The 16,873-nt window shown below is 37.7% G+C and overlaps 1 protein-coding gene across 4 annotated transcripts in view; it reads right to left on the bottom strand.

The window, feature by feature from the left end:
• ARHGAP26 (Rho GTPase activating protein 26) overlaps positions 1-16,873 on the bottom strand; it is a 381,779-nt gene that overhangs the window by 224,908 nt on the left and 139,998 nt on the right. For all 4 annotated transcript variants that reach the window (XM_039836423.1, XM_039836425.1, XM_039836426.1 and 1 more), the window contains exon 11: positions 13,084-13,162. In XM_039836423.1, coding sequence (XP_039692357.1) covers positions 13,084-13,162 — 79 coding nt within the window. The remainder of the gene's footprint in view (positions 1-13,083; positions 13,163-16,873) is intronic.

Genomic DNA, 16,873 nt, shown 5'->3' with positions numbered 1-16,873 from the left:
GTACAGCAGAATCAGGATTCAAACTTGGATTGGCTGACCCCAAAGCCCTTTTACTATCACTAACAGAGTAAACTAAGACAAAAGGGATCCTCTTACATACACAGTAAAACCCATTTAAAATATAACTAATGACTATTGCCAACTTCTCTATCGTACCTCATCATTGCAGGGGTAAGGATGTGTATGTGTGCATGTGCATACATGTATATATATACACACACTTTTTCTTAGGGTATATATTTTTTTAAGTCTAAAAAAAGGCTAAAGTAAAGAAATAGTCTCAGGAACTGAAAGTTTAAGATCAGTCCTTACCTAGCAACTCAGCTCCTTCGGCGTGGCCACAAGGACGCTGGTGGTCACAGCTGCTCTCACGACACAGCAACCTGACCACCAGGAACCAGAGCTCTGAGCGTAACTATGCATTTTTCATAATTTCAAGGAAGCCGGCAGATGGCAAGAAATTATAATATATATATAACATATACATACAAGTACATTTATATGCTATTATATATGCATAGACACGTATGCATCCTAAGTTTACTGTTGGCACTACATAGAGTATTCAACAATTGAAAGATGACAAACTTCTCAACCAAGGCCAGATCCTTAGTTTCTAGTAAGCCTTCTAACCTGAGACTTTCTCTGGTGTAGCATACTGGTTTCTGCCCTACACCAACAGTCACCAAGAAATGGAAAAGGAATCCTGAGCAGCATAAAACTAAATATAGTAAGTTCAAAGCCTATAGCTAAAAAGAGAAACACACCCTTGGGTATTCTTTTTTTTAATTCATTCATTCATTCAAAAAATATTGACTGAACATGAATTCTCAATCAATACACTGGGGCTGTACTAGGTGCTAGGAATATAGTAAAGAACTGAAAGTCAAGATCCTTGCCTTCACGAATTCCTATTTAGAGTGCCCCAATATTACTGAACCTAAGACATTCAACAAATGAATTCAACTTTAGATTACATAACAGAACCCAACTCAAGTCACTGTCTCAAAGTTAATTCAATGAGAGATAAGTGCTTATTATGTTTCAAAACACTCTACTAAGCACCTCAGGTAGATAATATTAAAGGCACAAAAGATATGATTAATCCCTGCCCTCGGTAAGTCGATATCTTCTTGGGATGACAACACACAGACTTATGAATTAGATGGAGAAATTGCCAGAGCAAAGAATCATTATCTATTCAGATGTTTGGCATAGCCAATGACTACTAAGAGAAAGATAGCATTCATTTCCACAAAGTAATTCCAAGAGAGAAAGTTAAAAATCACTCCAATATATTTAAACACTATGTACCCCCTCCCTGCAAAATAAAAAGAATCCATGTTGGTCTATCCCAAGCATGTTGATGATTTCCTTTGTCTGGCTGAAGTAAAGCTCTTTTTATATTTATGGGATAAACAAAACTAATTAGTAATGGCTTATTATAAGAAGGCATATTTCTAACCTGAGAAATCTTAGCCCAGTTTCTGGTTCCCCTCACCCATTCTCTTTTTTTCTTTTAAAAATAAAGAGGTAAATATGGGGGGAATCTTGCTTTTCTGGGCATTGGGTCAAGACCACACAGCACGCAGGACCAATGGCAGCTGGCTGGGGGCTGGCTAGGGCCCCAGTTCCTTTTGCTCAGCCTTTGGCTGTTAACTATTAGACCGCATGTCTGCACTATTTTCCAGATGACCAAAAGGGAAGATTTTGAAAACCATACTAGAAAGTGGCTTTGCTTTTAGGATGTGTTTACTTGTTCTGTTGTTTTCTTCCAGGGTCATGGGCAGAGTTTTCGGGAACACACCTAAAAAGAATGAGGTCACACTGGCATCAAGAGCCATGCCTGAGATCAATTCAGCGAACGCAGAGATAATTTTTCAAAAGTGCTTATCTTGTTCCACACCTCACCACAAAGCAAACAACCTAATTCATAGACTTCCTAATATTCAAAATGCTTCCAGTTCCTTCTGTCAACATATTTTTTTAAATGTCATCCTTGATTTGATCACTAACAAATATGACCACGCTCCGGCTTTTATGGTGTAAGAGAAAGCTGCATCAATGAACATATAGGCCAGTTCAATAATTCCATCAAATGAACAAAGTCACTCTGAAAAGATCTTTCTTTTATTAGCTTCTTTTCTCACAGGGGAAAAAAAAATTGAAACTAATCCAACCATAATCTCTGCTCCCATGAATCACTACCATAATATCTGAGAGAGGGCCAACAGTAATCGGTGCTGCTGCTAGAGGTGGGAGGTCATGCTACAGAATGCCTATTAAGATCTATTAAGATCATATTAAAATATATGGTGACAGAAGGAAATTTAACTTTGGGTGGTGAACACACAATGCAATATACATATGGTGTATAATTGAATTGTATACTTGACACCTATATAATTTTATTAACTAATGTCATCTTAATAAATTTAATTCAAAAAATCATTTTAGGGGCTTCAAATGTCGTTAAGCCAACAACTATAATATCGATAACAAACATAGTAAATTGGGCAAGGAAGAATATATGATGTGCAGAGATAGGGTAGAAGACAAAATGTCCAAAAGAAATAGACGTATTATAAGAAAATCTATAAACATGACATTGAATATATATCAGAGAGCCTCTGAAAGAAGACAAACATATGTGCTGTGATTGTGGGAAGGTATGCATTATTACCTAGGTAGAAAGAGGATATTGACAACAGTCCCTAAATACATCCCAAGACGGGAACAGAGATAGGATGCTGTCCTGATGGCAAATCTGAACTATCTGGATATCTACTGACAGTAATGTTCCTTTAATAAGCCAAGCCTCTAAACTGTACCAGGTTAAATTAAACTAAGGAGATGTGGCAACAAAATGCAATGTGTGATCCTGAATGAGATTCTGGAACAGAAAAAATATATTGGTGGTTCAACAGGCAAAATTTGAGATCTGTAAGGTAGATAACAATACTGTATCAATGTTAATTTCCTGGTTTAATAATTCTACTGTAGTTATACGAGATGCTGATATTTAGGGTGTATGCATGAAGGGTATTCTGGAATTCTTATATTTTTATAAGATTTTTAAAAATCTTGTATGATTTCAAAATGAAAAGTTAAAAAATAATACACACACAACAGAGCATTTGATAAATTCTTGACTTATAAAGATGTAATCTTCCAGATGGAGGAAACAAAATAGGGAACTCATAATTTGGCCTTAAGGAACAACTAACTGACAGCAGAAATCTTCAGAGTTACAGTCTCGATCATGCCAATTTCTTCAAAGGTTCGACAGTAGTTAACCTAGGCCATGAAACCAGAAAGATCTTCCAGAAAATATGAAATTGTGTGTAGATTTAACAAAATAAGGCGGAAGCAGAACAATGATTGCCCTCTAGAATAAGTAGAAAGAGTGGCAGGCACCTTCTATCTCTGCTCTGAGATGGAACCACAGGTAGAAGGCTAAAAGGAACGCACATGTCAGTCAGGTGGAGGGGGATAACCAGCACAGGGTTAAGAGCTCTTGCAGCTGCTAGAAACTGCAATTCCTGTGGCTCCGTGAGAAGTGAGGGGATATTTTTTATTTGAGTGTTAGAAGGACCTTAGTAGTACCTAGGGACATTCAACAGGTTGCTGACTATTGTTAGAGAAGAGAGGCATGGAGGATCCTCAGGTTCCCATTCAGATCATGCAGCCTAGTGAACCAGGATAGAGACAGCTCAGCCAAGAGAGAAGGAGGTCCCTTTGTTAATCACCACTCCACACCTGAAAGCAGGAGTGGATGGCTAGAAAATAAGATGCCAGCAGGGATTAAGTGAAAAAGTCACATAAGCTGAAAAAAGAACACTGGAAAACGTTATTTCTACCTTGGGCATTAGAAAGCAGAACTGATGGAATGGGGGTTGGGGACTGGATGAAGGGATTCAGAAGTACAGATGGGCAGTTACAAAATAGTCACGGAGATGTAAAGCACAGCATAGGGAATGTAGTCAATAATATTATAATAACTATGTATGGTACCAGGTGGGTACTAGATTTATCAAGGGGAATCACTTCATAAGTAATATAAATATCTAACCACTATTTTGTACACCTGAAACTAATCTGATATTGAATGCTAACTGTCATTGAAAAATATTTTTAAAAAGAAAGCAGAACTGAGAAAAATGATGGTGTAATCCCAAGGAGAGAAATTTGAAAAAGGAATAATAATAATAATGCTATATATAGCATGAATCATATCTGACATCATTCTAAGTACTTTACATACATTACTATATAAAAAAGGAGAAATACAGACGGTTGAGAAACATGAGAAAAGATTTTCAGTCTCATTAGTAATTTGAGAAATGCAAATGAAAACAAGATAAAATTTTCCACCATCAGATTGAAACACACACACACACACACACACGCACACGCACACAGAGACACACATGCAAACTCATAATATGCAGTGTTGGCAAAGATCCGGAGAAAACTGGCACCCTCATAAGTAATTAGAGGAACTATAATTTGGTACATTTTTGTGGAGAGAGTAATTTGTCAATATCTATTAAAATATTAAATGCGCATACCATTCAACATGCAATTCCAGTTGGTATGTATCCTAAATATATGCTCAAATAAGTAGGCAGTAAAGTACATACAAAGATTTTCATTACATCACTGTTTGTAATGATGAAATGAAGACCTGAAAACAATATAAAAGTCAAAGACTGAAGGTTTAGTAATCTATAGTAAGGCTATACTATGTCAAAAGTTCTACAAAACAGAACTTATTTCTGGATGTGCATGTATAGGAATAACAACACAGAAAATTCTGGAGAGATACAGACTACACATTCAACTCTAGAGAGAGACTTCTCTCTTCCATTATGGTCAGGAATCAAAGGTTCCACAACCAAAGTATGATAATACTATTATAACTAATATCAATGACAAAGAAAGAAGGAGAAATGTCTAAAAGAATAAACATGACACACAGGAAACTCCCTTATGATTTTTATTTAATAACAAAATTAACACACACTCACTGCAAAATACTCAAACAGTTCAAAAATGAGAGGTTCAAAGTCCCTCTCAAGACCAAGTCTACTCTCAAAGGTTAAGCTAAAATAATAAAGACAAAAGTAATGATGGAAGATTAAAGGAGGGCAATGTAATCAAAATGAAAACACGAGAGGCTCAAACCTATAAAAGAGTGGTGTCGAGATGAAGTCAACAGTGATCTGAGAATTGCAGAAAATGCTGAAGACAAACAAAAGGGCTTTTATGTTATATTTAGACCAAAAAAGTGAACAAAAAAGTAAGAATATTAAACAGTGGATCTGTGAAGATCTGTAAAGGTAGGTGGTGCCAGGAAACAGCCTAAGTAAAAAACAAGTCATGACAAACCAACCATACTTTAATTGTCCTTGGGTCATTCATCTGATTATTTGATAAGTATATACTGAACACCTACTCTGTGCCAGACATTGCATAAAAGATACAAAAAAGGTGACAATGTTCTTGCCTTCTTGAAGATGATAATCCAGCAGGGGGACACATGTTAATCAAATAATCACACTAATCAATGTACAATTATAGGCTGAAACAAGGGCTTGAAAATCAAGAAGTAAGTCTCTCAAAACATCTTTGCAAAGAAATGGAGAAATGGAGTCCACAGAGAGACTATAGGGGTCCATGAACTTGGATGGTAGTCAGAGAAAAACAAATAAAACCTTTCTTTACATTAGCTTTTAACTTAAATTTAGCATTTCCTTCAAATATAAACATGGGCACCAAATCACAGTAGTATCAAGGGTATCTGCGACTTGTCACCAATAGAAATCACAGATATTTCCACAGAACATTACCGCTGCTACAGGTCATGGCATTCACAAGAGTTATTAGACCTGCCTTTATATCTTGTTATTGAATGTGATAATAAAGAAGCATATATTTATTATATTACAAATGACTTTAATATATTGATATTAAATGATATTTTTCCTTTGTAAACCATGTATTTTATTTTATGCATTATTCTGAGAAAGGATCTAAAGGCTTTACTTGATTCTCTGGCACAAAATATTAAGGATCATTCAGTTAAATACTGGTTCAAGTAGGTATATATGTATCTAAACGAACTATAAAATCAAGGAATTCAAATAACTTCAAATCTACCCACACAGTCTCAGGTAATAGAAGCAACCTAATTTTCTAAGAAAAACAACTTGTTACCCTCAACTCTTCCCTTTAGTTTAGACTCCAGTCATTCAACAAATATCTACTGAGTGCTTACTCTGTGCCAGCCACTGTGCTAGGCAATGGGGAAACAGCAGCAAACAAATGAAATTTCTAGTAATGTGGCCTGTTCTCATCTTGGTATCCTTGATGTCCATCAAAGTGATTGGAAGACAACCTATATATGTTTGCTAGATGCTGAAAGAACAATGTCTAAACCTGTGTAAGTGTCACTAGCATGTTATTAAATCAAAACATTCAAGCAAAAATCTTCTAGCTATCAAAATTTCCATTTCTTAGAAAAATTTCACCAACTCTCCAACATAAAACAATTTCACCTGACCTCTTTCTCCTTTCTTCTACCTTATAGCTCAGGTTGCTCAATTAAATAGTCTCTGATTTTCATAAGAAATTGTCCTTCTGAAGGACATCTAACTAAAGGGAACAAGGACAGAAGTGAATATTATTAAATTTCTTTTAAGACTTGAAAATATGGGTGATATAATTTTTTATGAATTATGCCTATATAAAAACACTCACGTGGCTCAAAGATGAAGCTTGCAACCAGCTTCTGGACCCAGTAAGAAAGAAAGAAGTACAAAAAAATAATAGAGTTAAAATCCAATTTTCCAGCAACTTGGGACTGACTAGGGGCTGGAATGGGAGTTGGGGAAATGGAAAGCAAATTAGGGACCTCACTTTCAGACTTTTCATCAGTTCACACTATGTTATATTACAAAGAGAGCTTTCACAAAATGGGCAGAACTATCATTCCAAATCATCATTCCACTCATAAAGGAGGAAGGCCTGCATTAACACACAAGAACTTAGCAATTTCACCCTATACCTTCTTAACCATCCATATGCCTTCGATCACTTATTTTACCAAGAAAAGAAAATGAAAGAATGAATGGTAGAGTGCTGAGCTTAGCATACAGCTGGGATTATGAATTGTCAGGCCTGGGCTGTGTGGCAGCAAAGGAGGCTAAAGATGATTTCCTGTTCCTTCATTCATAGCCTGGAAGTTTGGACTGAGTGCTAAACGAAGTCACATTTCCATACTCATGAAAGCAGTCCCTGCCCTGCATTCTGGTGAGCTTGAGCAAGGTAACTTTAAATAAACTCTGTGCTCAAATGAGCCAAGTAATTGAGCAATTAAGCTAGAAAACAAAATCCAAGTATCCCAACATCTGCCTCTCCTCTCCAAAAAGACAAAGATCTAACTTTTAATGATCATTTCCCTATATACAATCCTTGTGTTAAACACGATATGTATATGTTGATCCTTACCTAACAATCTTATATGAAGGTACTATTATCTCCATTTTGCAGGGAAAGAAACAGGCTCTAAGAGACTAGGTCATTTCTCAGTGTTTGAGAGCTATTATTGGTAAGTAAGGATTTAAACTCAAGCTGCCTGAGCCCACATTTTTAACCACCATGACATTCTGCTTCTGATCCTAGAAACTCATCTTAACAGCAACCAATCTTACTTTTTCCTTTAAATAAGAGCTTGCTCTTTCAGACATCAGGTGTAGGGCATAAAATGCAATGTAATTTGCCCATTATTCTGAGTTCTTGAAGAACTTGGAGGCTAGAGCTTGGGCATAGTAAAGAAAGGTGAGCAAAGGGCACACTTTGTCCAGTCTCAAAGTCTACAAGGACTAAAATAGATCATTTCTTTAAAATGGAGGTAGGAAGAAAGAAGTTACACTGTCTGTCCTCTTACTAGATGTGGTTTTTCCTTAGATTCCTCCTCTTTTCGCTTCTTCCACTGCAGTAACCACAACCGAGAAGCTCCATTTAAAAGTAAGGGGAGGTACCATTCAACTGTGGCTTACTGATAATTCAGCAGTATGTATATTGTAGTAAAAATACCACAGAGCTAGAAGCTAGGAGACCTGGATTATCTACCCCAAATCAATCTGACTGACTTTTTTATATAGCATTCCCTCTTATATAAATAAGGGTATGATACTGGCCTAGGTATGTGCTTCTTTCTGCTCCACGGCTAAGGAGGTTGAGCCATATGAAATCACCAGTGACTGGCCATTTTTGACCTACAAAGGTAGCAACTTCATAGTTTCAAATTAATATATGGATTTTCACACAATCTTTGATGCTACACCACCTGTTTCTTATCTTCCTAATTTAATTCCACATCATTCTGGTATCTGCCAAACTTCTACCCTTCTCGCTGTCAAAAGAGTTTTCAAGAACTGGCCTAAAGTGGAGAAATATTTTACTAAAGAATCCTTGAGAAGTGATGAAGGACTAATACCTCTAAAATAATGAAGTAATAGCAGCAGTTCTAGACAGACACCATTAAACACAGCTAAGAACTAACTATATGAGAACAAAGTTTAAAGAGGCTGATCCAAGTTCTCAGGCTCCAAGTTACCCTATTAGTATCACTGACTTGGTGAGTCATCTTTCCATAGTGGAGAGAGAATAATAAATACTCCAGGTTGGGTGTGTATGAGTTGGCAATGATGGTGGGTTGATAGTGATTCTAATCTGCTTGCTTTTAGCAAACATGCTTAATAGCAACATGCAAAGAGAAAAGGAAAGATAACTTTAGTTATTAAGAACTGACAAAAGAAAATCTGCTGTCTCTAAAATTCTCTTAGCTATAGTATTTATGCACCTTGAACTAAGATTTCCATGTCAATTTAATATGGAAAGTTGTCTATTCCCAAGCCTTAGACAATGGCCACAGAAGATTAAAACAAAAACTTACATAGCTGCAGTGGTGATTCTACAGCTCTATTAAATCAATCCAGATTTAATAGAATGTGAAGAAAATATAGCAGAATTATTTCAAAACTTTATCTGACTAGGTAGCTTGTTGAGTTTTTGTAAATAGTTATAGACTCACATCTCTATGCTTTTATTTTCTTGCCCTATTGCATTGGCTAGGACTTCCAGAACTATGAGAAATAAGAGTCCTAAAAGCTTCCTTGTCTTGTTCCTATTCTGAGGGAAAAGCATTAATCTTTCTCCATTAAGTATGACTTTCATGGTAAACTTGCATAGTTTTCAATCTTGGCCAAGTAACAAAGAGCAAGCTCTTTAAATATAAAGTTTAATGTAATATCAATATCAGAGCTGAGAGAAACTGTATCATTTTTGCCCACCTAGTGTTTACCACCCTCTTCCTCATATGGCAATGTTTTGATTTTCCCTCAGGAGAAGACAACCTTCCCTACCACATATGCAGTTCTAGTGCAGTGGGTAAGTCAGGTCTGGTCAGTTCATCTATCCCATCCTCTGCTGGTCCAAGTATTTAATCCAATGGAATCCAAATATGAGACTTCTTTGGAATTATTACATAGAGCTCTCTTTCCACTAAACTTATAAATCAGAGGTAACAAACTATGGCCCATGACTGAAATCTGGCTTTCTACCTGTTTTTGTAAATAAAATTTTACTGAACCACAAGCACACCCATTCATTTGTCCATGGCTGCTTTTGAGTTACAACAGCAAAGCTAAGTAGCTACAAAAGCCTAAAATATTTACTATCTGGCCCTTACAGAAAAACTTTCCTGATCCTGTTCTTGATAATAAGATATAAGCCCTGGAACATTTAGGAAACATATCACCACTACACAGGAAAAAAACCTGTTGTAAATGAAGCCAACACAAAAGAAGAAACTAACTCCAAATATTATGGAAGTCTGAGGATTTGGATGGGCCAGAACTGTTATACCCCATATTATCCAGTTATATAAGCCAATTAATCCAGTTTTTTTCCCAGACAAGTTTGAATTGGGTTCTAACACTTGAATTCAGAATCGAAACACAGATAACATCCATAATGCTTATTGTAGGAACACAGCTCCAATTTCTTCCTTCATTATCTGTCCATCAATACCATCAAGAAATTCTACATTTCTCCAGACTAGAATGTCACTGAGTGCTAAAAACTATATTTTATGTAACAGATAGCTAAAACATCGTAAAATCAACTGATGTGGGGTTCACTGCGGTGTTTTTTTTTTAACCAAACATCCTGAGGCATTATTGCATAGTGAAAAAACAAAAAGGATGGAAACTAAAATTACACCCCAAAGAAACCCAACATTGAGTAATCAATCACAGATCAATTGGGGTATAAGTATAAAAACGAAAATAGGTATCACCACTAACATCTCCCTGAAATAAGAGAAATACTCTAAAACCAGCAGAAAAAAAGATGTCTGCTCCCTTACCAATGCCAAAATTCCCAAGGGGACAGATTTAACTAATTAGGGAGATGGTAATTAAAACTGGAGCTGCTAATTGTCTACTGGGTATATATTACCAGTAATGTTCCCTACAGGCTCTCGGCAATGGGAGACAAAATTAAGCCCAATATTTCTGCCAATTACACAACCATCATTTGTCTGTATTTATCTCTCTCTTTAGGAAACTAGAAAGCCCATTGAGGTGTGGTTTTCAATGCAAGCTAGATGCGCCTACGAGAAAATAATTTTATATTATGTTTAGAAACAGAATTATTTTGTATGTAAACTTGTTTTAATATGTATATTCTGGAGCAAGGAGATGTTTCTTTCAACAGCATCCTTTCCATATGTAGAGGCCAGATGTTAATCTATGAGAAAACTGAAGTGGTTAGTAAGAAGACCAATTTTATACAGACAGAGAATATCAAGTGGTGAAAAAGAGGAAGAAAGAGATGCTTAAAATGGAATTGGTGAAGCAATTTTATAACTTCAGCTTATTAGAAAAACAAAAAAACAAAAAAACCCCAATAAACAAAACCTACCAATTGTAGTGGGTTTTTTATCCATACCAAGAAGAGTATGACCAGAGAGGATTTTTCTTCCTGGGCATTTCCTCCCCTATGAATTGAAGAATTACTCAACAGAATCAAATAAAGTATTGTAAAAATGAACTGAGGATTCTTAGAAGGGAATTTGATGTTTTATCTCTATTAAAGTTGAAAACCAAATATGTCTAGGGCTAGAAATGGGTTCAAATTATAGCTTTGCCACTGTGGTGGATACTGTGAACCACCCCACAGTATTCTTTCTCTTCTTTCCTGAAGCAATAAGATGCCCCGGGTACTGGCTGGGCCAAAGGCTGCCTATACACAACCTAGATTTTTCCATCCTCCTTTGCAGACAGATATGGCCATATAATTATGTTTGGGCCAGTGGAAATGATGAGCGCACGTTCTGGGTCCTGGGTGTTTCCATCTCCATTATCTGGCTGGAAAACGACAATGACTGGAACAACCTGGGAAGACACAGGCTGAGGATGGTACCTGGCATGAACTGCTTACTTCTGGGCTCTGAGGGTGAAATGAACTTCTATCTTATTTAAGCCACTGTACTTTGAAGTCTCTTTGTTATAGCAATCCAGCCTGTACCCTACTGATATATGCTACTTACTATCTGTGCAACTCGGGGCAAGTTATTTAACCTCTCTAAGCCCTCGGTTTCCTCATCTGTGAAATAGAATCACAACATTTATTTTATAAGGTACTAAGAGGAATAAATGTTTTAAGAGGTGTAATGTGCCAAATCTGTGCCTTACACACACAGAAAAAACTGCTCAACTAACGGTAGATGATAACAGCAAAGATGAAGGAGAACTTGGGAAGCTGCTTTCAAAGGCCTCTGACATCAAGCAGCTATTATATCCACAAAGCCCCAAAGGTAGAAATGTGTATCTGCTTTTGAGAGAGTTTCTATCAGTAACAACACATTCAAGGAAAATCAGAGGTATCTTATATAGCCCAGGAGATGAATTCAGATTAAACAATGTTTAATTAGAGTTTAGGTGCCAAAATCTTTAACTAGTTCTTTAATTTGTGTTCTATATTATTAAATATCATACAAACACTGTTTATGCTTAGTTGATTGAACTGAGTTCCACATTTGTAAACAAAATAGCTGAGTAAAAAAGTACATTAATCAATACAAATCACCTAAACAGGGTAGGCTGACAAAAAGACACACAAATGAATTGGAATCATCTACACTGGACACCCAGCTTGACGCAAAGAATTCTACAGTTAATGGAGGCCATGGCCTAATGTCCCTTGTACACATTTCCCCCTCTGATAGTCCCTTTTGCAAGTGATAATTATTGACCCTCTGCCACTGTGGATTCTTTTTATCTCTTACTGGTGAGACATGGTTAGATTGTTCTCTTAGGATTTCTGTAACCTTGAGATTTGTTAAACACTGGAGTGGATACTCTTGGCACCGAGATAAGACAACTACTCTGACTCTTGGGTCTTCTGCAGGGCTAAGTAGGTTTTACGTGTCACAAGATACAAAACAATCACAAGATTACATCACCCAGTGGAGACCAGCATCTCTGAAATGGGAGCATGGATCACATTACCAGCTTAACCCCTTCCACTGACCCTGATAATCGCACAGCATATAATGGGATGTGGGCTACTATATTAAGGGGAGGCTGAACCAGAAGGCCGTGAGAAAAGATACCACATAATCTGAATACACTTTTATGATCATTTATCCCATTAAAATGGGACTGAGATAATGCTTTGTGGAGGCATCAATAAATATACAGTAAACCAGACTGGACTCCGCCTCCTATAAGAGACTTAGGGGAGCTATAATTGCCTCTGCGAAGGGGAAGTTCTGGTGTAGTATCATGTAGAACCCATGCTTTAGACAAAGAGGCTGAAGCTCAAGGACTGCTCCCACACAGAAGATCAACATCTACAAATATCAGCCCAGGAATAAAAAAAAAAAACTCCCTCTGCTACACTGATCTTGAGACCCCAAGCTTTGGAGCACCAGCAACGATCACCACACCTGGGAAGCAACGAACAACTCAGGACTTTTATTCTTGCTCTACTTCCCAGAATTGCACTTACAGGTTCCCGGCCATCCATGGCTTCCATCCAGAGCCTCCGGTCCTCTTCTGACAATGCCTGCATGGTGATAACCCCTGGCCTGTGGAGAAAGGAGGACATGCATATGAACCCAGTGACAAAGGTACAGAGATCCTGATGAAGGTGACCCTTAAAGAAACACTCACGCCATAAAATGAGCATCACTAAGGCTAACAACATAAAGAAAGTATAATACCTTTTGGCTTTTCTGAGCCACCTTCCAATCTCGAAAAGCAAAGCCAGCACCCCAAATCCTTTTAAATAAGCCCATGTGTCCCAGGGAGGTACGAAGAAACAGAATATATGACTCTACTTACAGATAAGGGACACAGATGAGTAAAGTTTGTTCCTTGAGATCTTATTCATTCTTGTTCTCCAAAATGCTTAACAGAGTGCTTTACTCATAGAAGGAGAGCAATAAATTTGTATTGAAGTGAATGAAATTATTGGACTTGAGATAAAAAGAGGGGGAAATACCAAGCTGGAGGGATCCTGGTCTCCTAATATCTAGTCTAATGCTTCTAAACTGCTTTTGACTTGGAGAAGTTTTATGAAGTTAATCGGCTTTGTAATTATGATTAAATGTATAGTATTTTTTAAGTGAATACTTGCCATGTCAGGTGCTAAGTTGTTTAAATGCATGCATTAGCTCTTTCAGCTTCATTGAAATTGGCTTGCTCTTTCAAACTAAACTCAATCCCTCCAGAAAGAATGCATATAATATCAAGTGGTATTTGTTGAGTTCCCATTACAGATGGCTCTCCATGAGAAGAGACTTGTGCCATCAAAACTAACCTGGGAGAAATCTGTGCTCATTAAAGCATTTCTCTATTTAGGGGCCACTGATGGACCCCAGGGAGTCCATAAACCACTTTCCTTCTTCTAAATGTATAAGTATTTTTCTGTAGAAACAATTCAAACTATAAGATCAAAGAAGACTGTAACTCAAAAAGTTAAGAATTGCTGATGTAAACCCTCATCTTTAAAATTTGAGAAAGCCTAAAAGGGATGAAGAGATCTCCTATATGGGAAATAAGTTTTACTATCACCTGAGTCCATAGAACTGCTAATGATCACAGAGCAGCACGGTAGTGAAACACACAGGCTGACCATGCCCTGAGCACCACCAGCCTGGGCCCCACAAGCACTGAAGCCCGTTCATCTGACCCATCTATAATCACTGCTCCTGGCTTATTTCCATAGTTCCAACAAATATGCTACACCTATTTATGTTGAACATACTTTAAATATCATTTTTGCTTCTTTTCACTGATCATCCCTCAACATTCCCTTAAAAAAAAAAAAAGGTTTCACAGATGTAAGCATTTAAGTACAGAAAGGATGACAATTTAACGGGCGCTGGGGGTGAGGGTGTGAATGTGTGAGGTTGTGAATAAGTGTGGTGGGGGGTAGTGGTGAGGGTGAGGGTATAAGTGGGTGGGTGAGAAGGTGTGTTGAGCATAAAAGGCAGATGATGGGACAGACACTCATTCCTAAGAAGGTGGTCATTCCTGTGGAGGCCACATCTGGCACTGACACTGTAGCATAAACATGACACAGAAGACACAATAACTTCTCTCTACACCAGCAGCTGCCTGGGCTCTCCCTCCTCTTCTCAGAAACTCTCATTCTCAGATCCAGGTGACCATTTCCCACCATCAGTCCATTCAGTGTGCCAGACCCACTGGTGTCTGCAGAGTGCTGGCAGCCAACACTGCACAAAGATGACCCTGTAGTTTGGGGACATAGTGGATTGTTTCTACCCTTCCACCTTTCAAAGAGCTGAACACAAAGCATTAAGACTTTGAAATTAAAAGTCTACAAAGCTACTGTCCACTGTAGAACCCTGAAGTCTCTGGACATGATCTCTGAGTGTTTCTTAAAGTATTGTGCCTGGACCACAGGCTTCAGAATCAGGCATTCCCTTCAAAAGGAGATTCCCAGCCCAACCCCACTTTACTTTACTGAATCTGAACTTCTGAGCTAGGCCTGGGAACTTGGATTTTAACCAACTATCCTGATGTACAGTTAGGTCTGAGGCTTACCGCCCTAGAGAGCAAAGACTCCCTCCTCTCTACACTGGGGTCAAGTAGTCAACATGTTTCCAGGTCATTTCTTGCTAGGTGCTCATCATCAAACTGTGAGACCACAATAGTTGCCTAGCATACAAGTTCGCAGGGACCTCGCAGATGTCACATCAACTTCATGGCACACAGTAAAAAATTTTTACCCAGGGCCACAGAGAGGAAGTTCACACAAACTCAGAGGCTGTGAAGAGTAAGCCACTTGGCCTTAGTAACCAGGAAAGTCAACAGGATTTGTTTTCATTTCAAGAAGAAATATCAAAATACAAGTTATTTTCCACATGTGGTTTTGTTCCCTTTTTGTTTGGGGAGGAGTAGTGGAGAAATGAATAAAGTGGATTTAACATACTCATTTCTAATCCTATCATCCCAAGTTCAGATAATTTTCTCTCGGACTTGTGTAGGTACATCTGGATCATAGTGCTTCCTAGGCAGCTAGAAAACAGTCCTTCAGGCTCCAAGTTTCTTTTCCTTCATTACAATTCAAATCACTACTATGTAAATCTCTTATGTGTGGATTTCTTAGAACCAAGGAAAATGAGTCAACTTTATTTTGGAATAAAGCAACAACTTTCTTTCTACATTTACCCTCCCTATGCCCCTACTAGCCACCGTCCCTCAGAACAAAATAAAAGGAGCAAAATTCTTAACTACACTACACTTGACTACAATGATTCTACTACTGGGTAAGAGAGCTCACTTTCATATGGGGCATCAATTTAGTTCATGTTTGGAATGTATCTGGCTTTTCATAACGAAAGTGGAAAGAGAGAGAAAGAAAGAGAATGCACAAGGTTGGGAGGTGGAATGAGGAAGGGAAAATATAACACAACGAAAGAGAAATGGAATCAGTGATCACAGCTCTGTGGAATTCCAAAAAAGAACTGGGATCCTTTCAAACACCATAATAAAATAAGAAGTACAGTAGTAACCCAGCACTATGTGCCAGATGCCCTGCTAAGCACTACATATAAATTAATTCATTTAATCTTCACAATGACATCATGAGATTGATATACTCTCATGATTCCATTTGGTAGATGAGAAAACTAAGGCTCGAATAGGTTAAGTACCTAGTCCACAGTCACAGAGCCAGGATCTGAACTCAGCAATCTAATGCTTCACTCTTGCACATAAGGCCATGGCAAATGTGAAGGTGCCACAGTCCCCAGACAGCTAATGTTGACCATCGAAGTCCTCTGCCATCAAAATGGACTAGGTCCTGCTGCAAGTACTTCAGTGAGCTGAACAGAATCAAACAAGATCAAATGATAGAGGACTCTATAAAATACAAAGTGCTTCATAAACATGAGGGCTCAGGACAGCACTCTAGGTCAATCAAAAATGAGAATCTAATAGTGTCCAGTTTCACTGTGGCTTACTTTCTATAGCAGTGGCTCTCCACTTTTGTTTCTGCCTCAAAATACCCAAGAGATGAAAAGGCAATGAGTTTAAACACACACACACACACACACACACACACACACACACAGAAGCACTGTTCATAAAAAAATATGGCTAAATGGGACTTCGCCAAAATGAAGAACTTCCATTCATCGAAAGATATCAATAAAAGAGTGAAAAGGCAAACTACAGAACAAGAGAAAATATTTGCAATTTATATCACCAAAGAGACTTGTATCTAAAATGTGTAAAAATGTCAACAAATAAGAAAAAAAATGAACAGC

This window comes from Pteropus medius, unplaced genomic scaffold (genome assembly GCF_902729225.1).
Source record: "Pteropus medius unplaced genomic scaffold, Ma_sr-lr_union100, whole genome shotgun sequence".
Taxonomy (NCBI): domain Eukaryota; kingdom Metazoa; phylum Chordata; class Mammalia; order Chiroptera; family Pteropodidae; genus Pteropus; species Pteropus medius.
This window is presented reverse-complemented; position numbering and strand designations above follow the sequence as displayed.